Genomic DNA, 25,461 nt, shown 5'->3' with positions numbered 1-25,461 from the left:
TGTCAATTAACACGGTGCTTTTTATATATATAATATTATACATTCACATCAGTCCCTACCCTCAAGGAGCTTACAATCTAAGGTCCCTAACTCACATTCATACACAGACGGACCAATTTAGATGGGAACCAATTAACATACCAGCATGTCTTTGGAGCGTGGGAGGAAACCCACACAGGGAGAACATACAAACTCCAGGCAAGTGGTGTGTTGGGTTTCAAACCAGCAAACCTTTTCACTGCTAGGCAAAAGTGCTACCCACTACACCACTGTGCCACCCAATGCAACAAGCCAGAATGGAAAGGGTTAAATAAGCCCTTAGAGCAGTGATGGCGAACCTTGGCACCCCAGATGTTTTGGAACTACATTTCCCATGATGCTCAACTACACTGCAGAGTGAATAAGCATCATGGGAAATGTAGTTCCAAAACATCTGGGGTGCCAAGGTTCGCCACCACTGCCTTAGAATAAGCCTTGCCAAAACGAATAAGTTTGAGGGCCTTCCTTCACTGCAGTCACCTGATCATAAGCGGTAGGGGCTTCCTTCACTAAATGGACGGAATGGGTAACAGATTGCACACTAAGGCAGTGCCACTCACCCCCCTCTTCACCATTTAGGTCTATAGAGCGACTGACAGTCTGATTGTACCAGCAGGTCTATGATTTGTAAACTTCCTTGCAGGGGGTGAGAATTCTGGGGTGTTCTGCACTATTATTATTATTACTCATTACTTGTCACCACAAAGGTGTCCAAAGAGTCTGTAGACAGAACTGACACACTAATATCCCCAAACACCCTCGCCAAGAAAGCTGACACTCTAATTTCCTCAAATCCTCTCCTCTAAAGAAACCGACACACTAATTTTCCCACACCCCCTCACCAACGGAAGCGGACACTCTAATGCACCCAGCACACACAACTCTAGAAGCCATTTTGCTTTGAGAAATATATTTTTCATTATTTTACACACACTTTAAAGTCATACATTGCAGATTACCATTCCTTAAATGGTGGCTACATTTGTTTTCTTTTTTCAGTCTATGAATATTATAAGCAACTACAGAAAATATGTGTTGTTCCTGACAGAAATGCAGTGTCCGTGTCACCTCCTGAGAGCCAAGCAGACTGAGAACGCAATCTTATCTCGATCTGTACACTATTGAAATGAATGGAAAGGTAGACCATCCTGGGTGACCACCATGAATATGGTTGGATGAGAGAGTGTCGCCACCCATAGGGCAGAAAGTATGTTACCAGCATTTCCTTCCCGAATTGTGTTCTATTAGCAGGAAGCACCGTGAGGACAGAGAATCTTCACCCGAGAAGTAAAACAGTCACTGGCCGGATAGCAGCATACAAACATTTAATAGACTCAGTAATGTGCAAACATTGATAAGGTGAGCAGAGCGCAGAAAACAACACTGCTGGTTCAGTCCCATCAGAATCTAATGTGAGCGGAGCGCAGAATTCACCGCCGTTGGTTGAGTCCCGCCATATTCTTCAACTGAAAAAGAAAGAGTAGTGAGTGCTGGCGCCGGTCCAGATGTGAAGAATATTTCATATAAAATGGGACAGTGCAGGATTACATTGGGTAGCCAGCAGTTTTTAAGAAGTTTTACCATCAATGGCCAAAGGAAAAAAGAACAGAGGAATTCTGACTTACCTGTAAATTTCATATCTTGGAGTACAGTACAGGACACGGGGAGATTATTTACACACCCTGGGTTATAGGCGTGTACCTCCAGGTGATTGGACACTGGCAAGCGCTTGAAAACGTCCCCCCCTTCTTGGGTGTCCATAACCCTACCAACCTCTGCAAGTCCTCAGGTTTGTACATAGCAATACAGGAATAGAAGGGAGGGAGTCCTGTGTCCTATACTGTACTCCAAGAATGGGAATTTACAGGTAATTCAAAAAGTATAGACAAAGGGGTAGATTCAGGTAGCAATTACGCCTGCGTATCCATAGATACGCAGCTTAATTGCTAAGTAGCGCCGGCGTATCAACTTTCTGTATTCAGAAAGCTTGATACGCCGACTGTAGCCTAAGATACCACTGGCATAAGTCTCTTACACCGTCGTATCTTAGGCTGCATTCTGCCGCTGGCCACTAGGTGGCGTTCCCGTAGTTGTCAGCGTAGAGTATGCAAATTGCATACTAACGCCGATTCACAAACGTACGCGTGCCCGGCGGTCGTGTTTTACGTCGTTTGCGTTCGTCGCTTTCGTCGTAAGGCTGCTCCTGCTATTAGGAGGCGCAGCCAATGGTAAGTATAGACGTCGTTCCCACGTCGCGATTTTCGAAATTTACGTCGTTTGCGTAAGTGGATCGTGAATGGCGCTGGACGCCATTTACGTTCACGTCGAAGCAAATGACGTTCTTGCGACGTCATTTACTGCAATGCACGTCGGGAAATTTTCCCGACGGAGCATGCGCAGTACGTTCGCCGCAGGAATGCGCCTAATTTAAATGATCCACACCCCCTACGGGATCATTTAAATTATGCACGCTTACGCCGGCCCCTTTTACGAAACGCCGCCGCAAATTACGGAGCAAATGCTTTGTGAATGAATCGTTGCTCAAGTAATTTACGGAGGCGTAGCGTAAAAACGGTACGCTGCGCCGCCGTAGCAGTGCGCGCCACCACCTGAATCTACCCCAAAGTCACCGACTCTCTGCTAAGGGAGTCCTGAGAACTAAGTGATCAGCAGTGTTTGATTGCTCTGTTCTCAGTGTTCGAGATGGCATCGGACCGATGCTGCATCCATCTAGGCAAGTATGATTCAGGGAGGGAAAAAAAAGTCCATAATAAACAGTTACAGTACAGGACACAGGCAACATAGGATGTCCCAGAGCAATACATAAAAAGTGTGGGCAACAGAACTGTGCCGACAGATCCAATAACAACAGAGGTTTAGGGTGCCTCTACAAGAACCTTGCAGCTGAGAGCTGCATCCACAGAAAATTGGACCTCCACTTAGTAAAACTCGGAGAAAGTATAATCTGAAGACCAGGTAGCGCCCCTACATAGTTGAACGACAGAGGCTTGGTGCCTAAAGGCCCAGGATGCTCTAACACAGTGGTCCCAGACCTCCCCAGCATCAGGGACCGGACGCACAGTAATCAACCTGAGGGAAGGGGTGCTGAAGGTGGGGTAGTTTCAGCTTCTCACCTCGGGGGGTGGGTTGGTGGAGTGTTGGGCGTGCAACATGTCAACTCATAGGGGTGAGGGGGGCGCAGCCTAGGTCTCACTAGTGCTCCATATCCTGTCTCCGGTCCAGCTCTCCTCCCTCCCTCCCCTTCTCTTCTGTGACCACAGACAGGTAAGCGAGATGTGCTGCTATGAAAAGGGGAGCGGGCATCCTCTGGTGGTCAGAGGGTGGCAGTGCAGGTTGTGTTGGCTCGCTCTGCCCACTGCATGGAATGACTCCCAGCAGGCCATTCACTGGCACTTGTCCATGACCCAAGGGTTGGAGACCCCTGCTCTTATCTCAAAATAATCTTTAAAAGATGAAACATTAGCAGGAACTACCCCAGGGCACTCACCAGTCCATGCCAAAGGACCCCTAGGGGGTCCTAACTTCACCTATCATGGTGAGCTCTGCCACTAAAGTCCTTCAGGGACTCAACTATCCAGCTGGTGTCACTGCCTTAGACCTGTATAACACCCTACTGGTCCTCAATGCTTTATATAATAGTGCAGGGTCCAGTGCTAACTGCGAATGCTAAAGGCTGTCCCTGTGTGTCCAGGTATCATTCCTTTGAGTGCTGAACAGCAGCCCTAGGAAATGGATCCAGAAAAAGCTTGTCTCCTAATCCCAGATGGAACCGTTATAAAGCTAGCTGCTTTTTCATGCAGAGATCGCACAGACATGACCATTACCTAAGAAAATAGCAAAAAAAAAAAAAACCTGCAACCTTGACCTAGGGGAGAGGGCTATGCCCAGGATGAGATTTTGTTTCCAGTGTCCAATCCCCCGATCAACCTTATCTTCATAGGTATGAAGATCCTCTGTGTCACATGATGTACAGTAAAGAAACATATATACCAGGGTTCTTCAAAAAGTTTCTGCACTTTTTTAAAACTCTATGAAATATAAAAAAAGTGCGGAAACTTTTTGAAAACCCCTCATATTTTTAGTTATTTATTCACAAAGTACAAAATATTATTCGCCATTATTAGCTCTAAGCCTGACAATACTCACCGTAACAGCAGCTCCCATCAGCCCCTGAATGACAGCTTCCCCTGTGGAGGACACCTACAAAGACATTACAAATATGACAATTCTCCCCTGAAATGGGTTCTCTTTCTATAAGACGTATCCTGTATATAGCCAATATCTGCTAAAGCAGGACATACATCATCCAGTACACGGACGGAGTATCAGTAGTTGTTAGTGGGAGGGTTGTGTTAGCTCACTGCCTATAGGACAAATCTATGGAAAGCCTGTGAAAGCAGATTAATTCACTGTACCTGTTTCATAGAATTGCCAGCAGACATGGCATCAGATATACGGTTTTGCAGGAAGTTCCAGGTATCCTCGAAGTCTGGAGAATTGTCTTGCATCATGACCAGCTCTGTGGTGTTATAAATGCCTGCAAGAACTGCCCTGCGTGTGTACCAGCTGACCTATGGAACAGACGTCCAGCCAATCAAATAACAATACCATATCTCCAAACACCCCCCTTTACTACTCAGTGGTGCACTCACATCTGTAGACTGGTCGCCAGCATAATGCCAAATGTCATCCACCATGGTGGTCAGTAGATTCAAGCTGGTAGGAATATTTTGTGGTAAGAGAAGAATTCCCAATGCCTGGAGGAGAGATTCAGCAATTACCACACGTCTACTGAGCAGGACACCCTTCCAAAGCCACCCTCTGACCCGTTATCAAAAGACACCTGCTCACCCATTAACCAAAGCCACCCTCTGACCCGTTATCAAAAGACACCTGCTCACCCATTAACCAAAGCCACCCTCTGACCCGTTATCAAAAGACACCTGCTCACCCATTAACCAAAGCCACCCTCTGACCCGTTATCAAAAGACACCCGCTCACCCATTAACCAAAGCCACCCTCTGAACCCATTATCCAAGGACATCCTCTGCCCTATTATCTAGAGATGCCTTCTCACCTGTTAATACAAAAATTAACTCTTGTATGTTATCCAAACACACCCTCTCACCCGCTATGCAAAGCCAACCTCTCACCCGCTATGCAAAGCCAACCTCTCACCCGCTATGCAAAGCCAACCTCTCACCCGCTATGCAAAGCCAACCTCTCACCCGCTATGCAAAGCCAACCTCTCACCCGCTATGCAAAGCCAACCTCTCACCCGCTATGCAAAGCCAACCTCTCACCCGCTATGCAAAGGCAACCTCTCACCCGCTATGCAAAGCCAACCTCTCACCCGCTATGCAAAGGCAACCTACATACTCTAAAAAGGTCCCCCACCCCCTCCCCGAGTGGGGTAGACTTGTCCCCTGTACCTGAGGCCAATGTCCAATATAGGGAATTAGCATCCTCAGGCGCGCCTCCAAAGCGCTTCTCATGAAATCAGCTTTTGGTTTCTTTCTGAAACAAAGGATACGAGAACAAAGTTACCAAGATGTAAAAATTCCTCAAACTCCAGGAGACAAAACATTCGACCCTCCATTCTACACTAATGGTAGATTTTCTTTCCTCCACACACAGCAACGTCCCTCATCCCATTGTGCACAGTGAGTGTCCTGTACATGGTGTGACCTGTATACAGTGAGCGTCCTGTACATGGTGTGACCTGTATATAGTGAGCGTCCTGTGCATGGTGTGACCTGTATATAGTGAGCGTCCTGTGCATGGTGTGACCTGTATATAGTGAGCGTCCTGTGCATGGTGTGACCTGTATATAGTAAGTGTCCTGTGCATGGTGTGACCTGTATATAGTAAGTGTCCTGTGCATGGTGTGACCTGTATATAGTGAGTGTCCTGTGCATGGTGTGACCTGTATATAGTGAGCGTCCTGTGCATGGTGTGACCTGTATATAGTGAGCGTCCTGTGCATGGTGTGACCTGTATATAGTGAGCGTCCTGTGCATGGTGTGACCTGTATATAGTGAGTGTCCTGTACATGGTGTGACCTGTATATAGTGAGTGTCCTGTACATGGTGTGACCTGTATATAGTGAGCGTCCTGTGCATGGTGTGACCTGTATATAGTGAGTGTCCTGTACATGGTGTGACCTGTATATACTGAGTGTCCTGTGCATGGTGTGACCTGTATATAGTGAGTGTCCTGTGCATGGTGTGACCTGTATATAGTGAGCGTCCTGTACATGGTGTGACCTGTATATAGTGAGCGTCCTGTACATGGTGTGACCTGTATATAGTGAGCGTCCTGTGCATGGTGTGACCTGTATATAGTGAGCGTCCTGTACATGGTGTGACCTGTATATAGTGAGCGTCCTGTACATGGTGTGACCTGTATATAGTGAGCGTCCTGTGCATGGTGTGACCTGTATATAGTGAGTGTCCTGTACATTGTGTGACCTGTATATAGTGAGCGTCCTGTGCATGGTGTGACCTGTATATAGTGAGTGTCCTGTGCATGGTGTGACCTGTATATAGTGAGTGTCCGGTATATAGCGAGTGTCCGGTATATAGCGAGTGTCCGGTATATAGCGAGTGTCCGGTATATAGCGAGTGTCCGGTATATAGCGAGTGTCCGGTATATAGCGAGTGTCCGGTATATAGCGAGTGTCCGGTACATGGTGTGACCTGTATATAGTGAGTGTTCTGTGGATGGTGTGACCTGTATATAGTGAGTGTCCTGTGGATGGTGTGACCTGTATATAGTGAGCGTCCTGTATATAGCGAGCGTCCTGTACATAGCGAGCGTCCTGTACATAGCGAGCGTCCTGTATATAGCGAGCGTCCTGTATATAGCGAGCGTCCTGTATATAGCGAGCGTCCTGTATATAGCGAGGGTCCTGTATATAGCGAGGGTCCTGTATATAGCGAGCGTCCTGTATATAGCGAGTGTCCTGTATATAGTGAGTGTCCTGTATATAGCGAGTGCCCTGTATATAGTGAGTGTCCTGTATATAGTGAGTGTCCTGTATATAGTGAGTGCCCTGTATATAGTGAGTGTCCTGTATATAGTGAGTGCCCTGTATATAGTGAGTGTCCTGTATATAGTGAGTGCCCTGTATATAGTGAGTGTCCTGTATATAGTGAGTGCCCTGTATATAGTGAGCGTCCTGTATATAGCGAGCGTCCTGTACATAGCGTCCTGTAGGGGGCACTCACTCAGCGTTGTCCAGTTGCACCAGTTTGTGCTCCTCCTCCAGCAGTTGGACCAGTCTGGCGTTACAATCGGACACGAAGTGCAGGACAAGATCACTCCCGGCGTTCTCAAACATTCCCGCTGCAGCCACAGATAGCTCCAGAGCCTGCGCAGAGGGGAAGTCGGGTTACGCAAAGCTCCGGCACTACAACATGTAAAGTGAGTGGAGCACAAAACGACGGATTACCTTGGCGCCTTCAGCAATGGCCTCAGAGCTCCACCCATACTGCGGTACAAAAGCCAGCGCTGCAGATAGAATGCGTTGCTGCAGCTGCTCCTCGCTCTCGTAGCCTTCAGACTCGTCGCCACCTTGGTCTGTATACCTGAAGGAGGACAGGATGGGGACCTCATGTGACCAGACTGAGAAGAAGCCTAGCCAGAAGAGATAGCAATCTATCTGGACCCTACCTGGGAGGCGGGGAGCTCTCCTCTTCAGCCTTGTGAACGGCGTCAGTGTGATGAAATGATGGCGGAGGCGTCTTCTGATCCTCATTATATCTGAGGGGCGAAACCCACAAGTGGCGCGCTGAGCGCACTGCCAGGCCTGAAAGATAAAATGAAGGAGAAGACAGCCAATCAGAGAATCTGAAAAATAAATAGGAAGAGGTGGAGGGAGTAATGGGGGTATATATTTGGTAGAGGTACAGAGGGGTTATAGGGGTATATTTGATAGAGGTGGGGGGGGTATATTTGGTAGAAGTGGAGGGGGGGGTAATGGGGGTACATTTTTGGTAGAGAGGAAGGGGGGTATATTTTCGGTAGAGGGAGGGTAATGGGGTGTATATTTGGTAGAGGTGGGGTAATGTGGGGGTAGATATTTGGTATAGGTGGGGTAATGTGGGGGTATATATTTGGTAGAAGTACAGAGGGGTTATAGGGGTATATTTGATAGAGGTGGGGGGGTAATGGGGGTATATTTGGTAGAAGTGGAGGGGGGGTAATGGGGGTACATTTTTGGCAGAGAGGAAGGGGGGGTATATTTTCGGTAGAGGGAGGGTAATGGGGTATATATTTGGTAGAGGTGGGGTAATGTGGGGGTATATATTTGGTAGAGGTGGGGTAATGTGGGGGTATATATTTGGTAGAGGTGGGGTAATGTTGGTGTATATATTTGGTAGAGGGAGGGTAATGGAGTATATATTTGGTAGAGGTGGGGTAATGTGGGGGTATATATTTGGTAGAGGTGGTGTAATGTGGGGGTATATATTTGGTAGAGGTGGGGTAATGTGGGGGTATATATTTGGTAGAGGGAGGGTAATGGAGTATATATTTGGTAGAGGTGGGGTAATGTGGGGGTATATATTTGGTAGAGGTGGGGTAATGTTGGTGTATATATTTGGTAGAGGGAGGGTAATGGAGTATATATTTGGTAGAGGTGGGGTAATGTTGGTGTATATATTTGGTAGAGGGAGGGTAATGGAGTATATATTTGGTAGAGGTGGGGTAATGTGGGGGTATATATTTGGTAGAGGTGGTGTAATGTGGGGGTATATATTTGGTAGAGGTGGGGTAATGTGGGGGTATATATTTGGTAGAGGTGGGGTAATGTGGGGGTATATATTTGGTAGAGGTGGTGTAATGTGGGGGTATATATTTGGTAGAGGTGGGGTAATGTGGGGGTATATATTTGGTATAGGTGGATGGGGGTAATGCAGGGTATATATTTGGTAGAGATTGAGAAGGTGGGGGGGGGTATAGTTGGTACAGGAGGAGGGTGGAGTATAATGGGGGGGTGGAGAGGTGATATTTGGAAGAGGAGGAGGGGGTACTTTTGGTAGAGATGGACAGGGGTAATGGGGGGTATATTTTTGGTCGTGGTGAGGGGGGGGGGTAGTAATTGGAGCATATTTGGTAGAGATAGGGAAAAATAGGGGAAAACCTTTGACAGAGGTGGAGGGGGGTAAAGGGGAATATATTTGGTAGAGGTGAAAGGAGTGGAGGAGGGGTAATGGGGGTATATTTTATCTAGAGGTGGAGGAGGGGTAATGCAGGGCATATTTGGTAAAGGGGGGAGAGTGATGGGAGTATATTAGGTAGAGGTGGAGGGCAGATAATGGGGTATATTTGGTATAAAATGAGAGCGGTGGTAATGGGGGCATATTTTTGGTAGTTGTGAAGGGGAGGGGGGGGGGTAGTAATGGGGTATATTTTTGATAGTGGCAGAGGTGGGTAGAAATGGGGTATATCTGGTAGAGATAGGGGGTAACAGGGTATATTTTTGGTAGAGGTGGAGGAGGGGTAATGCAGGGCATATTTGGTAGAGGAAAAGGGGGAAGAGTAACGGGGGTCTATTTAGTAGAGGTGGACGGGGGTAATGATGGTATATTTGGTAGAGGTGGACGGGGGTAAAGGGGGTCTATTTAGTAGAGGTGGACGGGGGTAAAGGGGGTATATTTGGTAGAGGTGGACGGGGGTAAAGGGGGTATATTTGGTAGAGGTGGACGGGGGTAAAGGGGGTATATTTGGTAGAGGTGGACGGGGGTAAAGGGGGTCTATTTGGTAGAGGTGGACGGGGGTAAAGGGGGTATATTTGGTAGAGGTGGACGGGGGTAATGATGGTATATTTGGTAGAGGTGGATGGGGGTAAAGGGGGTCTATTTGGTAGAGGTGGATGGGGGTAAAGGGGGTCTATTTGGTAGAGGTGGACGGGGGTAATGATGGTATATTTGGTAGAGGTGGACGGGGGTAAAGGGGGTCTATTTAGTAGAGGTGGACGGGGGTAAAGGGGGTATATTTGGTAGAGGTGGACGGGGGTAAAGGGGGTATATTTGGTAGAGGTGGACGGGGGTAAAGGGGGTATATTTGGTAGAGGTGGACGGGGGTAAAGGGGGTCTATTTGGTAGAGGTGGACGGGGGTAAAGGGGGTATATTTGGTAGAGGTGGACGGGGGTAATGATGGTATATTTGGTAGAGGTGGATGGGGGTAAAGGGGGTCTATTTGGTAGAGGTGGATGGGGGTAAAGGGGGTCTATTTGGTAGACGCGGAGGTAGGGTTGGTAGAGACGGAAGGATGGAGTATAATGGGGTATATCTGGTAGAGGCAGAGGGTGGGGGGAATAAATCTAGTAGAGGGGGGGCAATGGGGATATGTTTGGCGGAGGAGGGGGTACAATTGGCAGGGGCGGGGGGGTATATCAGGTCACGGCGGAGTGGGTGGGGTAATAGGGGTGTATTTGGTGGAGTATAATTGGGTTATATACAGTAGAAGGAGGGTGAGGGGATAACTGAGGTCAGTGGGGGGGGGCTCAGAAAAGTTGGGGGTCATTTAGGGGTGAATGGTGACGTCATTGCAGACACTTCCGGGTGAGCGTCCTCCGTGTCACCGTTCCCTCTCCCTCTCCTCACCCGCTCCTGGGCGGCCCCTCAGCAGTAGAAGCCCCGCCCCGCTCGCTGCTCTCAAAGCCCGGAGAGACGCCATAGTGGTAGTAGCCGGGAGGGGGCGTATCCTCTGAAGGATTCAGCGAGAAGACGTCGTTTCCGGGAGAGAGAGCTCAGAACCGGAAGTATTCGGAGAGGAACTGCAGGTGAGTTGCAGAGCGTCCTAAAGGATAAGGTACGTCATGTGATCTAGAGGGGTTGTTTCCCATAGCAACCTATCACATAACTACCCCTCCTCCCCCATACACAGCTGTGAGGTATATACGGAGTCCTCTGTATGTACGAGTATCAGCGCTCCTCCATATCTCACTATTCTGGGAAATTCACATTCATTGAATTCTCACCTAAATCATCACACATGGCGCCTGCAGTGTTATATAAACCCCAATATCACCATCATTACCCCAATATCACCATCATTACCCCAATATCACCATCATTACCCCAATATCACCATCATTACCCCAATATCACCATCATTACCCCAATATCACCATCATTACCCCAATATCACCATCATTACCCCAATATCACTCACCTACATCACCTACATAGACCATGCTGGACGTACCGCCCTTCCTCATATCCCAGGACTGCTGAGAGCGACTGACCACCCTCGTCCCCAAACCCAACGCTCCGCCCCTCATCCCTCATCCAGAGCCCAACGCTCTGCCCCTCATCCAGAGCCCAACGCTCCGCCCCTCGTCCCGAGACCAGAGCCCAACGCTCCGCCCCTCGTCCCGAGACCAGAGCCCAACGCTCCGCCCCTCGTCCCGAGCCCAACGCTCCGCCCCTCGTCCCGAGCCCAACGCTCCGCCCCTCGTCCCGAGCCCAACGCTCCGCCCCTTGTCCCGAGCCCAACGCTCCGCCCCTCGTCCCCGAGACCAGAGCCCAAGGGTCCGCCCCTCGTCCCCGAGACCAGAGCCCAAGGGTCCGCCCCTCATCCAGAGCCCAATGGTCCGTCTGTCATCCCGAGACCAGAGATGAACGGTCTGCCCCCTCATCCAGAGCCCAACGATCGTTACTGAGCCCAATGGTCAGCCCGTCATCCCCAAGCCCAACAGACCGCCCATTGTCCAGAGACCAGAGCCCAACGGTCCACCAAGAACCAAGGGAGCCCTTCATCCAGAGACCACCACTGACCAAAGGATCCCTTCCCCCCACTGTCCATCAATGTAAAGGGAAGCCATTGTCCCCCGAGCTCAGGTGTAAGAAATGTATCCCCCCAGTTCAGAATCGCTGGCCAGACAGGCTCTGTACACAATAATGTATATGGAATGTACATTGTGTGTGTAATGTATATGGAATGTACAATGTGTGTAAATAATGTATATGGAATGTACAATGTGTGTAAATAATGTATATAGAATGTACAATGTGTGTAAATAATGTATATAGAATGTACAATGTGTGTGTGAATAATGTATATGGAATGTACAATGTATATGGGATGTACAATGTGTGTGTAAGTAATGTATATGGAATGTACAATGTGTGTGAATAATGTATATGGAATGTACAATGTGTGTGTAATGTATATGGAATGTACAATGTGTGTGTAATGTATATGGAATGTACAATGTGTGTGTGTGTGTGTAATGTATATGGAATGTACAATGTGTGTGTAATGTATATGGAATGTACAATGTGTGTGTAAGTAATGTATATGGAATGTACAATGTGTGTGTAATGTATATGGAATGTACAATGTGTGTGTGTAATGTATATGGAATGTACAATGTGTGTGTAAGTAATGTATATGGAATGTACAATGTGTGTGTAAATAATGTATATGGAATGTACAATGTGTGTGTAAGTAATGTATACGGAATGTACAATGTGTGTGTAAATAATGTATATGGAATGTACAATGTGTGTGTAAATAATCTCTCTTCTCTGATGTAGGATGGGCAGTTTTGGGGACCTTGTGTCACCTGGTCATCGTGTGGCAGTGACATGGGATGGCTCCTCCTCCATAGAGAGCCTTCAGGAGCTCGTAGCCCAAGTGCAGAGCGCAGTGGCCCCGGATGGGAAGGTTTCTGTAGAGAATGTGGAACGCCTGTTGCTGTGTAAGTTTTTCTATAACCCTCTCCTCTGATGGGACTTCCCAAATATGATAAAACGTGTCCCTTCTCCTCCGGTGTACTCATCACATCCTCTCCTTACAGCGGCTCACCGCGATTCCTGCTTTGATGGCGTCCTCCTCGGTTTAGCTCCAGGAAGTACAACTATCCACAGTTCTGACCTTCTGGTGGAAGCCGCTCGAATTCTGAAGCCGGGGGGTACAATGATCATCCAGGAGCCAGTGGATCTCCAAGCCGGTGAGATTTGGGTTCGGGGTATAGAGATTATATTGTATACAGAAATGTGGGCCGACGTTGCACGCTTGCCTCTGTGACGTCGCACCTGACGTTGCACGCTTGCCTCTGTGACGTCGCACCTGACGTTGCACGCTTGCCTCTGTGACGTCGCGCCTGACGTTGCATGCTTGCCTCTGTGACGTCGCACCTGACGTTGCATGCTTGCCTCTGTGACGTTGCACGCTTGCCTCTGTGACGTCGCGCCTGACGTTGCATGCTTGCCTCTGTGACGTCGCACCTGACGTTGCACGCTTGCCTCTGTGACGTCGCGCCTGACGTTGCACGCTTGCCTCTGTGACGTCGCGCCTGACTTGCACACTTGCCTGACATTGCGCCTGACGTTGCACGCTTGCCTCTGTGACGTCGCGCCTGACTTGCACACGCGCCTGACATTGCGCCTGACGTTGCACGCTTGCCTCTGTGACGTCGTGCCTGACTTGCACACTTGCCTCTGTGACGTCGCGCCTGACTTGCACACTTGCCTGACGTTGCGCGCTTGCCTCTGTGACGTCGCGCCTGACGTTGCGCGCTTGCCTCTGTGACGTCACGCCTGACGTTGCACGCTTGCCTCTGTGACGTCGCGCCTGACGTTGCACGCTTGCCTCTGTGACGTCGCGCCTGACGTTGCACGCTTGCCTCTGTGACGTCGCGCCTGACGTTGCACGCTTGCCTCTGTGACGTCGCGCCTGACGTTGCACGCTTGCCTCTGTGACGTCGCGCCTGACGTTGCACGCTTGCCTGACGTTGCACGCTTGCCTCTGTGACGTCGCGCCTGACTTGCACACTTGCCTGACATTGCGCCTGACGTTGCACGCTTGCCTCTGTGACGTCGTGCCTGACTTGCACACTTGCCTGACGTTGCGCGCTTGCCTCTGTGACGTCACACCTGACGTTGCACGCTTGCCTCTGTGACGTCGCGCCTGACGTTGCACGCTTGCCTCTGTGACGTCGCGCCTGACTTGCACACTTGCCTGACGTTGCACGCTTGCCTCTGTGACGTCGCGCCTGACTTGCACACTTGCCTGACATTGCGCCTGACGTTGCGGGCTTGCCTCTCTGACATTGCGAATCGTTGCTTCTGACATGATGAGGGAGACGTTTTCGAGCCAACAGTTTAGTTTAATTTTATGAGAGAATGAAAACCTGATGTCGCCTCCTTCCACTGTAATATGTAGAGTGATGTCATCCATGTAGTAGAGTGTCCGCTCCTTTGGCCTGGTGATGTCACTTCCCCTATATACATGCGTGTTGCTGATTTTGTCTCTTCATTAGGTCACGGCGCCCTTCTGCGGTCACCGGCCCAGCTCTCCTCTGCTATCACCCTTTCTGGAATGACCGGCGTGACACAGGTAAGTGATGATGGGGTTGGCAATTTTCCTGGCGCCCAGGAGTAGGCCAAGCATTGTATAGAGCTTGGCTGTACGGTAGGCGCTGGACGTCGCTCATACTTTATAACTGTTTGACGTTGAAACCTCACATACGTGTCATTCTTCCACGTGTCATTCTTCCACTACTATCCATGGGGTGGAATGTCGCAAAGCTCCACCCCTTTTCACCACCTGAGTTATGAAGTGTTATTTCTGCCCGGTAAAGAAAGGTCCACCCTTTATACATCACCAGAATTCTTAATTTCAACCAATAAGATAAGAATATGATAGTCACATGACTGGGAGGGAAGCTATTCATCCTGTGAAGGAGATGCAGATGAGCAAAGTTGGTCAGCGGCATAGAAGAGTTCACATCGCACTGCTCTTCTCCTCCTGAGTCATTGATATTCAGGGGTCAGAGATTGCGTGATCACTGATTGGTTACATCATGGAGGGAGTGATCACTGATTGGGTACATCATAGAGGGAGTGGTCGTAACATCTGCTGTGTGTTCACATCAGATGGAGAGGGGGGGGGGGGGGGCTGTCATGCTGTGGACTGAACAGGTTCACTATATAATGCATTTTGTGAAGTTTGTTGTAGGGATGCGCTGTCAAGAATTATCGGCAAAAAAAACGGGGTTATCAGCTTTTAACCGATAGAAAGAAAGTTACCGGTAATGGCTGTTGAGAAATGCGTGCAATTTTGCCATGATTTTACTGTATTTATGGTGCGTATTTCATAGGTCATTTGACTCGAACCGCAAAAAAAAAACGCAACACGGGTGCATTATTATTATTATTATTATTATTATTATTATTATTATTATTATTATTATTATTATTATTATTTTTTTTTTTATATATATATATTTATGTGTGTGTTTTTTTTTTTTTTTCACGTTGTCAATGGGGAGGTGTGTTTAGTGGTGCTTTTATTTTATTATTCAACCGAAAATGCTGCAAGCGGTGATTTTAGCAGCGCAACAGATGAGTTTAAAGACATACATAGGATTTAAAGCATGGGTCTTCAAACTACGGCCCTCCAGTTGTTCAGGAACTACAATTCCCATCATGCCTAGTCATGTCTGTGAATGTCAGTGTGTTACAATGCCTCATGGGATGTGTAGTTCCACAACAGCTGGAGGGCCGTAGTTTGAGGATCCCTGATTTAAAGGGATGCATTTTTTCTGGTGCGCCTCTTGATTTTAACGCAAAGGCGATTCAAAAACTTCTCCCGTGCGGAAGCCGATAAGGTGCTGATGATGGCTGGAAATTCATGATATTAAAAAGTTGAATACTATACAATTTTATTAAAAAAATATTTTTTTAATATAAAATACAAATATATATATATGTGTGTGTATGTATGTATGTATGTGTGTGTGTATATATATATATTCTCTCTCTCTCTCTCTCTCTCTCTCTCTCTCTCTCTCTCTCTCTCTCTCTCTCTCTCTCTCTCTCTCTCTCTCTCTCTCTCTCTCTCTCTCTCTCTCTCTCTCTCTCTCTCTCTCTCTCTCTCTCTCTCTCTCTCTCTCTCTCTCTCTCTCTCTCTCTCTCTCTCTCTCTCTCTCTTTTATATATATATATATATAATTATAATATTTTTTTTGGCACCGGAATTTTCATTTTGGTGCACCACTATTTTTTTGTCCTCTTTCCCCCCCCCCCCCCCAATGAGGTGTGGTAGTGTGAAATGGGTTTGGCTGCCTCCATAGTGATGTCATTTCCTCTGCAGATTCTGAATGTAGCCCTGACAAGTGGACAGACGCAGCATGTGAAGGAAAAGCTCGCTTACCCCGGGACTGACCTGACCTCCGTCAGAATCCGAGCTACAAAACCCAACTATGAAGTTGGATCGTCCCGACCACTGACACTTCTCAGACGCCCTGTGACAGGTATGGGACCACATGGGAGAAATGGAAGGGTCCATCTGAAGGGGTCACAGGGGAATTTTATATCATGAAGAGTCCTTCTGAGAGGGCCAAATGAGGAAGTCTTATCACCAACGGTCAGTCTGAGGGCCCCGGGGGCTCAGGGAAATCATATCATGAAAGGCCCGTCCCAGGGGGTCATAGTGGAATCATGTCATTTGGAGTCCATTCAAGGGGGCCACATAGGAATCATATCATGAAGGGTCTGTCTGAGGGGGGGCCACACTGGGTAGTCCTATTATGAAGAGTCCATCCAAGGGGGGGGCCACAATGCTCAGGAGAATTGTATCGGGAATGGTTTGTCAGAGGGGGACTCAGAAAGCTGCAGTGCCCAGGGTACTCTTATCTTGAAGACTATGCCTGAGGGGACAACAGAAGGCTGCACAGAGGAATCCTATTATAAAGGGTACACCCCGAGGGGGCCACAGAAAACCACACAGGTGACTCGTATCAGTGCTAGTCTTGCATGCAGGCAATGAGATCACGTTATGCTGGGCTTGCTGCAGGCAATGGTGCATTGTAATTTTGGGGAGGCTGCAGAGGACTGCGTAATCCATAGATGGAAGATGAGCCACAGAGTCAGATCTGTTTACATGCACCATGTTCATTCTGTGTTATAAAGGCAGCGTGGAGGATAGTGTGTGGATGTTGGGTGATGGTCTGACTCTTCTCTTTCCTCTCTCAGGGAAGCCGGCTGTAGATCCAGCTGCAGTGAAACTCTGGACGCTGTCAGCAAATGATATGAATGACGAGGAAGTGGTGAGTATCCATCACTGGGTGTCCTGTCTACAACCTGCGGCAGTACCAAGTATAACTGATACACATAAGATACAACTGCCACCAGGCTCTGGTACTAACTTTAACTGACACACATAAGATGCAACCTCAGCAGTTCTAAGGCTGCATTCACACCTAATCGCGGCGTTTTGTCCCGCAAATTGCGGCGACAAATTGCAGCGTTTTGTACCGCGATTTGCGGCGACAAAACGCCGCGATTGTGAATGCAGCCTAACCCCCAGGTCCACATCTCCTATGCCGAACGCCAAAGCCACCTGAAAAAAAGGGTCCGGGACTTGTTTTGAGCTTCAGGCGTTTCGGCGTGGAGATGTGAACCGTCTCCATAGAGGGCAATGTAAAATCACCCCTCCAGCGTATTAGGGGCTGCTGCGGCGTCGCGCTTCAGGCGTATATACGCCTAGATGTGAATGGAGCCTAACTGTAAGTAAGTGACACATAATATACAGCACCAGCAGACTCCTGTACTAACTGTAACTGACACACATAGATTGGATTGTAATGGGACACACAAGCAATGATGGTACTTCTCCTCTAAGGATCTCTTGGACTCGGATGATCTTCTGGATCCGGATGACATGAAGAAGCCCCTCCCCGCCACACTAAAAGCCCAGGGCTGTGGAGAAGGCACTGAGAAGAAACGCAAAGCCTGCAAGAACTGGTAAGTACACTGCCTTCTGCACAGGGGCCCCCACAGAGACCCAATATTCCCTCTTAATTTGTAGATGACAGATCCTGCCCTTTATGCCTGAGGTGTTGAGGAGGGGTCCTGCCCTCAAGTGAGATGAATTAAGGAAGGGTCCCTGCCTTGGGTGTGGGGTGTTTGAGGAGGGGTCCTGCCCTCAAGTGGGATTAATTGAGGAAGGGTCCCTGCTTTGGGTGTGGGGTGTTGAGGAGGGGTCCTACCCTCATGTCTGATGAGTTGAGGAGGGATCCCACCTGCAGGTCTGATGTATTGAGGAGTGGTCCTGCCCTGAGGTGTGGGATTATTGGATGGTAACGAGGCTTGTGACATTTGATGTTGATCTCACACAGCACATGTGGATTAGCAGATGAACTGGAAGATGAAAAGAAGAATTCTGCCCCCGCACCTACCCCATCGGCATGTGGCAATGTGAGTATAAAGTTGTTCTTGAAAGATGATTGGGATGTTATTCAAGAGGATTGTGTGTGTGTGTGTGTGTGTGTGTGTTTTTATATATATATATATATATATATATATATATATATATATATATATATATATATATATAATAATATGTGTGTGTGTGTGTGTGTAATTAATAGAGGGATAGGAGAAGACAGATTATGTGGATCTGGCAGTTCACTACAGTGAGAGAGATATATATATATATATATATCAATCATACACAGTACTGTGCAAACGTTACAGGCTGGTATGAAGAATGCTTTCAGAAATAGAAATATTAAAAATGTATGTTCTTCAATTACCAAAAATCTAAAGTGAATGAACAGAAAATAAATCTAAACCAAATCAATATTTGGTCTTACTAGCTTTTGCCTTCAAAGCAGCATCCATTCTTTTAGGTACAATACATTTGGGGCCAATCACATGCCTCCCTGATCGTATGATATAAACCAGGCCAAGGATAAATCCAAAGAATGATCCAAGCTTACTCAGCGGCCAGCCCGCTGACAACCAAATCAACCTAACGGTATGCAGTTAAAACAAGGGTGTAGTCTGCATTCATTTGCAAATACGTGCGTTAGCCACAGAGCCTCGCCACGGCCCCCTGGTATCTGTGGTCCTATCACTAGCTTATGAGTGACTCCACAATTGAAGCACATGCATTCTGATGGTATAACATGATGGATACGTGTCTGCCTCTATTGCTCAGCATTGAGGACACCATTGATCCTGACCAACTCAATTTGCAGAAATGCAGCCCCAAACTTGCAAGGAATCTCCACCATGCTTCACAGTTGCCCGCAGACTCTCATTGTACAGCTCTCCAGCCTTTCCCAACAAACTGCCTCCTGCTACAGCCAAATTTTTCACATTTTGATTGATCAGTCCAGAGCACCTGCTGCCATTTTTCCACACCCCAGATCCTATGTTTTGAATCCATTATCCTTGTTTTCACATCAAAGGGTATGGCTTTTTGGCTTCAGTTCTTCCCTGAAGACCAATTCTGGCTAGACTTTTCTCTGATCAGTAGATGGCTGTACCTGGGTCCCATTAGTTTCCACCAGTTCTGTGCTGATGGCACTGCTGGACGTCTTCCAATGTCGAAGGGAAATGAGCACGATGTGTCATGTGCTGCATTGTTTCCTTGGCCGACCACTGCATCTACAATCCTCTACATTGCCCTTTTTTTTTGTGCTTCTTCAAAAGAGCTCCAACAGCACATCATGAAACCCCAGTCTGTTTTGAAATCCTTGCCTAGGAGAAACCTTGCTGATGCAGCATAACTACATTGTGTCTTGGTGCTGTGCTTGCCATGGTGTATGACCTGTGACAGGAAACTTTCTTCCACAACCTCACTTTGGTAGCAGAGTTTGGCTGTTCCTCACCCAGGTTTAAGCCTCCTACACAGATGTTTCAACCTACATATGAAATTGATCATCAGCACCTGCCTGATATAATTGGTTACTCACACCTGACTCCAATTCTACAAAATCTCTCACTTTGTTCAAGTGTAGGAAAGGAATTTAATTGAAAGGAATTGATGCTGGCTTAAAGCAAAAGCATCAAATATTGATTTGATTTTTTTTTTTTTTTTTTTTTTTTTTATCTGTTTGCTCACTTTGCATTTTGTAAATTTTATAAAAATAAAATATTTATTGAAAGCATTTCTTCACACCTGCCTAAAACTTGTGCACAGTACTGTATATGGTAGAGGGTTTGGGAGGGGAGTTTATTAATAGAAGATGTGGATCTATACACAATATGGGGGGGCTGTATTAATAGTGGGATAGGTGATGACAGGTGATGGAGACATGGCAGCTGACGTCAGTGGTTTATATATTGGGGGTAGGATATGAGAGTGGTTTATCAATGGAAGGGGGTGCGTGTATGTGTTTTTTTTTTTTTTTTATAGTGGGGGTTAGGAGAAGTCAGTGGCTTTATATATTGGGGGTGGGGGTAGGAGAAGTCAGTGGTTTTATATATTGGGGGTAGGATATGTCAGTGGTTTTATATATGGAAGGGGGTGCATGTATGTGTTTTATAGTGGGGGGGGAGGTAGGACACAACAGACTATGTGGATCTGGCAACGCGCGTGTGTATGTATATGTGTGTGTGTGTGTATATATATATATATATATATATATATATATATATATATATATATATATATATATATATATATATATATATATATATAGCAGGGAGATGACGGGTATTGGCAGCTCACTTTAGGGGTTTTCCTTTCCAGTGTTATCTCGGAGACGCGTTCCGCTGCGGCAGTTGCCCATATATGGGAATGCCAGCATTCAAACCGGGTGAGAAGATTCTGTTGACTTCCGGCACGCTCCAGGACGCATTGTGATTTTCGATCTCTGTATGTGTATATAATGTTCAATAAAGATTCAATGTCACCTCTCCTGTGTCCGGCCTTCATTTTAAAGTGACATGTGTGTGACATGACCCTGTTATGTGACAGCACTGATGAGATGGCATAATGGTGTGCCTTCAGTCATTTCCTCCTCATGCTGAGAAATGGGCTGTCACATGATGTCAGGGCAGTGCCTTGATTGGATGCAGGGAGAGATCATCTGCAGCTGATTGATTGGTTAGGGTTACAGAATTCAGTGTCGGGGATCAATGCCGGTTCTCCATGACTGAGGGTTTATGTGCAGGAAGACATTTTCCTCTTTTTTTCAGCACACTGTTGTATTCTGTGTACATACCAGCAGCCGTAGCAGATCATTCCTTATCTTCTGCAGCCAGGGGGACTCTAATCTCTTCTCCAGTCACTCGTTCTCTTATCTCTCTAGAAATACTTTATCATCTCACATCAGCTGCGTCGGAGCCGCTCACCCAGAAGCGGAATCGGGAGAACTGCTGTCTTCCTGAATGCAGTTACATTGGTTGGTTTAGTAATCCTGCCTGTTATCTAGCAGTGGAAAGGTCATATAGTTACTCATTAGGCCCTGACACACCTTCATACAGTACCAGAGTCCTCTGGTAGCAGGCAGTCACAGTACACACGGAGATCTTACATGGAGGGACCAGTATCTGGGCCAGGTGAGTTCTGGATCATTCCTATTTCTGCCTAGCATGAGGGGATGGATTACACCCTGTATGAGATGTTCTATTATTTATTAATCCTCCTCTTACTGGAGGTGATGCTGGCAGGTCTTCTACTTAGGCCTGGTACACACGATAGGATTTATCCGCGGATACGGTCCGCCGGACCGTATCCGCGGATAAATCCTCTGCGGATTTTAATTCGATGGAGTGTACACACCATCGGATTGAAATCCGCGCCGAATTCCCATCGCGGTGACGTGTCGCGCCGTCGCCGCGATGATGACGTGGCGACGTGCGCGACGTTGTCATATAAGGATATCCACGCATGCGTCGAATCATTACGACGCATGCGAGGGATGGGTTTGGACGGATCGATCCGGTGAGTCTGTACAGACCACCGGATCGATCCGCTGGAGCCTATTCCAGCGGATAGATTTGTAGACATGTCTACAAATTTTTATCTGCTGGAATTCGGAAATATCCGCGGACAAATATCCGCTGGAACGTACACACCAGGGGATCTATCTGCTGAAACCGATCCGCTGAGATTTTTCAGCGGATGGATTCTATCGTGTGTACGGGGCCTGACAGGCAAACAGTAGATCTCAACTGCTGTGCAACTACAAGTCACATTATGCCCTGCTACTAACACTGTATTAAAGAATCAGTTTTGCCTTTTAAAAACCAAAAATGCATCTTTTTGCGGGTAAAAAAAAAAATGTGCTTTTATTCTTTTTTACTTGAAGCCTATAAAGCCTTGCACCCACGATCAGCAGATATGTGGTGCCATGCAGGACTCCTGCAGACTTGTCAGTGTATCCGTCTGCTTGTACCTTGTATGGGCAGGCAGATACGCATTAACAGGAAGAGCTTGACGGCGCCCTGGTAGTTCATTGAAACAAGCTGACAGTCGCAAAGGCTGACGGTACTTGTGGTTTCCCATTCACAGAACATTGTGAATGAATGATGTGGGCGGAGCCCCACCACATTATTTTTAAACAGTGACAGCGGGCGTCTGGAGAAGGTGCCTGCTTGCTGTCACGGGGGGGGGGGGGGGGGGTGGTGGAGAGGCTGCAGCAGCTGGAACATGTTCCATCCTAAACATGGGTGTTCTAAAAGGTAAACTTGTGCTTTTAAGCTAAGGTGCTAATGTGGGGTGCTGGAATTAATAGGACTTGTGCATTCATTGTAGAATCTTTTTTTCTGGAGAGACACAGGAGGTCACTGTTTTTGGGTTATTTTGCCACCAACATGAGAAATGGGGTGTCCTTCTATGGACTCCAAAAAAAGTATCTTGCAGCAAATACAAAAAACATTAGTCTTTTTCATACACTAAGGGATACAGAGACTGTTAGGCCTCGTACACACGATCAGTCAAAACTGATGAAAAAGGACTGAAGTTCAGTTTCATCGGTCCAAACCGACCGTGTGTACGCCCCATCAGTCTGTAGTCCTTCAGTCCAGAAACCGAGAACTTGCTTTAAAATTGGACCGATGGACGCCTGACCAATAGGTCAAAACCGATGGTTCGTACGCAGTGATGTATTATGGCCTAGGCCAACAAGGCCTAGGGCGGCACTTTGCGGGGGGGTGGCAAAATCCCACCCTGTCCCTCTGTGCTCATCCCACCCTGTCCCTCTGTGCTCATCCCACCCTGTCCCTCTGTGCTCATCCCACCCTGTCCCTCTGTGCTCATCCCACCCTGTCCCTCTGTCCTCATCCCACCCTGTCCTCATCCCACCCTGCCCCCCTGTGCTCATCCCACCCTGCCCCCATGTGCTCATCCCATCCTGCCCCCATGTCCTCAACCCATCCTGTCCCCCTGTCCTCATCCCATCCTGTCCCCCTGTCCTCATCCCATCCTGTCCCCCTGTCCTCATCCCATCCTGTCCTCATCCCATCCTGTCCCTCTGTCCTCCTCCCATGAGGAAGGGGTTTCACTAGGCCTAGGGCGGCACAAAACCTAAATACACCCCTGTTCGTACGCAAAAGCATTGGTTCCAAACCCGGGCATGCTCAGAATCAAGTCGACGCATGCTTGGAAGCATTGAACTTCATTTTTTTCAGCACGTCGTTGTGTTTTACGTCACCGCGTTGGACTCGATCGGTTTTTGAACTGATGGTGTGTAGGCATATCAGACAATCAGTCTGCTTCATCGGTGAACCGATGAAACTGAACTTCAGTCCGTTTTCATCGGTTTGATTGATCATGTGTACGAGGTCTTAGGGTGGCCAAAAGCAGCCCAAATAACTAGAGTGCCTGGAGTATTTTTGTCGCCTGATGCTGGCATCGGATGAGGCCTGGTGAATACTTGTGTGAGCCACAGGCCATGGGGCAGCCTTGAAAATCTGGGAAAAGGCAGTCTGCTGCCCAAAAGGGGCCCACATATCTAGAAGAGTGCAACTTAATAATAGGAAAGGGTGGAACTTGTTTATTAAGACCATAGACTTGTATGTGGTATGTCCTAAACCACCCAGAAATGGTGGAACAGGAACGCTGAAGTGTCCTTATCGAAATGACAATATATATATATATATATATATACACACACACACAGTGGATATAAAAAGTCTACACACCCCTGTTAAAATATGAGACAGATAAATCATTTCAGAACTTTTTCTACCTTGTAATGTGACCAAAACTGTACAACTCAGTTGAAAAACAAACTGATTTTTTTTTTTTGGGGGGAGGTGGGGGTAAAAATAAAATAATGTGGTTACATAAGTGTGCACAACCTCTTATAACTGGGGGTGTAGCTGTGTTCAGAATTAAGCAATCCATACAATCTCATGTTAAATAGGAGTCGGTACACACCTGCCATCATTTAAAGTGCCTCTGATTAACCCCAAATAAAGTTCAGCTGTTCTAGTAGGTCTTTCCTGACATTTTCTTAGTCACATTCTACAGCAAATGCCATGGTCCGCAGAGAGCTTCCAAAGAATCAGAGGGATCTCGTTGTTAAAAGGTATCAATCAGAAGAAGGGTACAAAAGAATTTCCAAGGCATTAGATATACCATGGAACACAGTGAAGACAGTCATCATCAAGTGGAGAAAATTTGGCACAACAGTGACATTACCAAGAGCTGGACGTCCCTCCGAAATTTATGAAAAGACGAGAAGAAAACTGGTCAGGGAGGCTGCCAAGAGGCCTACAGCAACATTAAAGGAGCTGCAGGAATATCTGGTGACAACAATCTCCCGTATTCTTTATATGTCTGGACTATGGGGTGGAGTGGCAAGACGGAAGCCTTTTCTTACAAGGAAAAACATCCAAGCCTGGCTAAATTTTGCAAAACACATCTGAAGTCTCCCAAAAGTATGTGGGAAAATGTGTTATAGTCTCATACAACCAAGGTTGAACTTTTTGGCCATAATTTCGAAAGATATGTTTGGTTTAAAAACAACACTGCACATCACCAAATGAACACCATACCCACCGTGAAGCATGGTGGTGGCAGCCTCATACTTTAAGGCTGTTTTTCTTCAGCTGGAACAGGGGCCTTAGTCAAGGTAAAGGGACTTATGAACAGTTCCAAATACCAATCAATATTGGCACAAAAACTTTAGGCTTCTGCTAGAAAGCTGAACATGAAGAGCAACTTCATCTTTTAGCATGACAACAACCCAAAGCAAACATCCAAATCAACAAAGGAATGGCTTCACCAGAAGATTAAAGTTTTGGAATGGGCCAGCCAGAGCCCTGACGTGAATCCAATAGAAAATCTGTGGTGTGATCTGAAGAGGGACAGATTTGGAGTGTTTTTGCAAAGAAGAGTGGGCAAATATTACCAAGTCAAGATGTGCCATGCTGATGGACTCATACCCAAAAAGACTGAGGCCCAGATTCAGAAAGATCAGCGTATCTTTCTGCGGGCGTAACGTATCTCAGATAGGTTACGCCGCCGTAAATTAGGGCGCAAGTTCTGTATTCAGAAAGAACTTGCGCCCTAAGTTACGGCGGCGTAACGTATGTGGTCCGGCGTAAGCCCGCGTAATTCAAATGGGGATGATGTGGGCGTGTTTTATCCAAATTTAGTGTGACCCCACGTATTTGAATTTTTTTTACGAACGGCGCATG

The 25,461-nt window shown here is 47.3% G+C and overlaps 2 protein-coding genes across 3 annotated transcripts; one reads left to right on the top strand and one right to left on the bottom strand.

Annotated features, from left to right (window-relative positions):
* Positions 1 to 1,347: 1,347 nt before the first annotated feature.
* COQ9 (coenzyme Q9) lies at positions 1,348 to 10,787 on the bottom strand. The gene is made up of 9 exons (XM_040329234.1): positions 10,672 to 10,787; positions 7,735 to 7,870; positions 7,514 to 7,649; positions 7,290 to 7,432; positions 5,493 to 5,577; positions 4,713 to 4,817; positions 4,476 to 4,631; positions 4,207 to 4,260; positions 1,348 to 1,505 (listed from the first exon to the last, which is right to left on the bottom strand). Exons 1-9 carry the CDS (start codon positions 10,742 to 10,744, stop codon positions 1,470 to 1,472), a joined length of 924 nt encoding a protein of 307 aa, XP_040185168.1. The 5' UTR covers positions 10,745 to 10,787; the 3' UTR covers positions 1,348 to 1,469.
* Positions 10,747 to 20,723, top strand: CIAPIN1 (cytokine induced apoptosis inhibitor 1). Of its 2 annotated transcripts, none has more exons than XM_040329232.1 (9): positions 10,747 to 10,850; positions 12,610 to 12,773; positions 12,873 to 13,025; positions 14,337 to 14,413; positions 16,172 to 16,331; positions 17,053 to 17,126; positions 17,702 to 17,823; positions 18,198 to 18,276; positions 20,561 to 20,723. In XM_040329232.1, the coding sequence occupies exons 2-9, from the start codon at positions 12,611 to 12,613 to the stop codon at positions 20,672 to 20,674; spliced, it is 942 nt and encodes a 313-aa protein (XP_040185166.1). In that variant the 5' UTR covers positions 10,747 to 10,850; position 12,610; the 3' UTR covers positions 20,675 to 20,723. The 2 variants fall into 2 exon arrangements, with proteins under 2 accessions (XP_040185166.1, XP_040185167.1); XM_040329233.1 differs by having other exon boundaries at positions 10,747 to 10,879.
* Positions 20,724 to 25,461: the final 4,738 nt, after the last annotated feature.

The sequence above is a fragment of the Rana temporaria genome, chromosome 11 (genome assembly GCF_905171775.1).
Source record: "Rana temporaria chromosome 11, aRanTem1.1, whole genome shotgun sequence".
NCBI lineage: Eukaryota > Metazoa > Chordata > Amphibia > Anura > Ranidae > Rana > Rana temporaria.
This window is presented reverse-complemented; position numbering and strand designations above follow the sequence as displayed.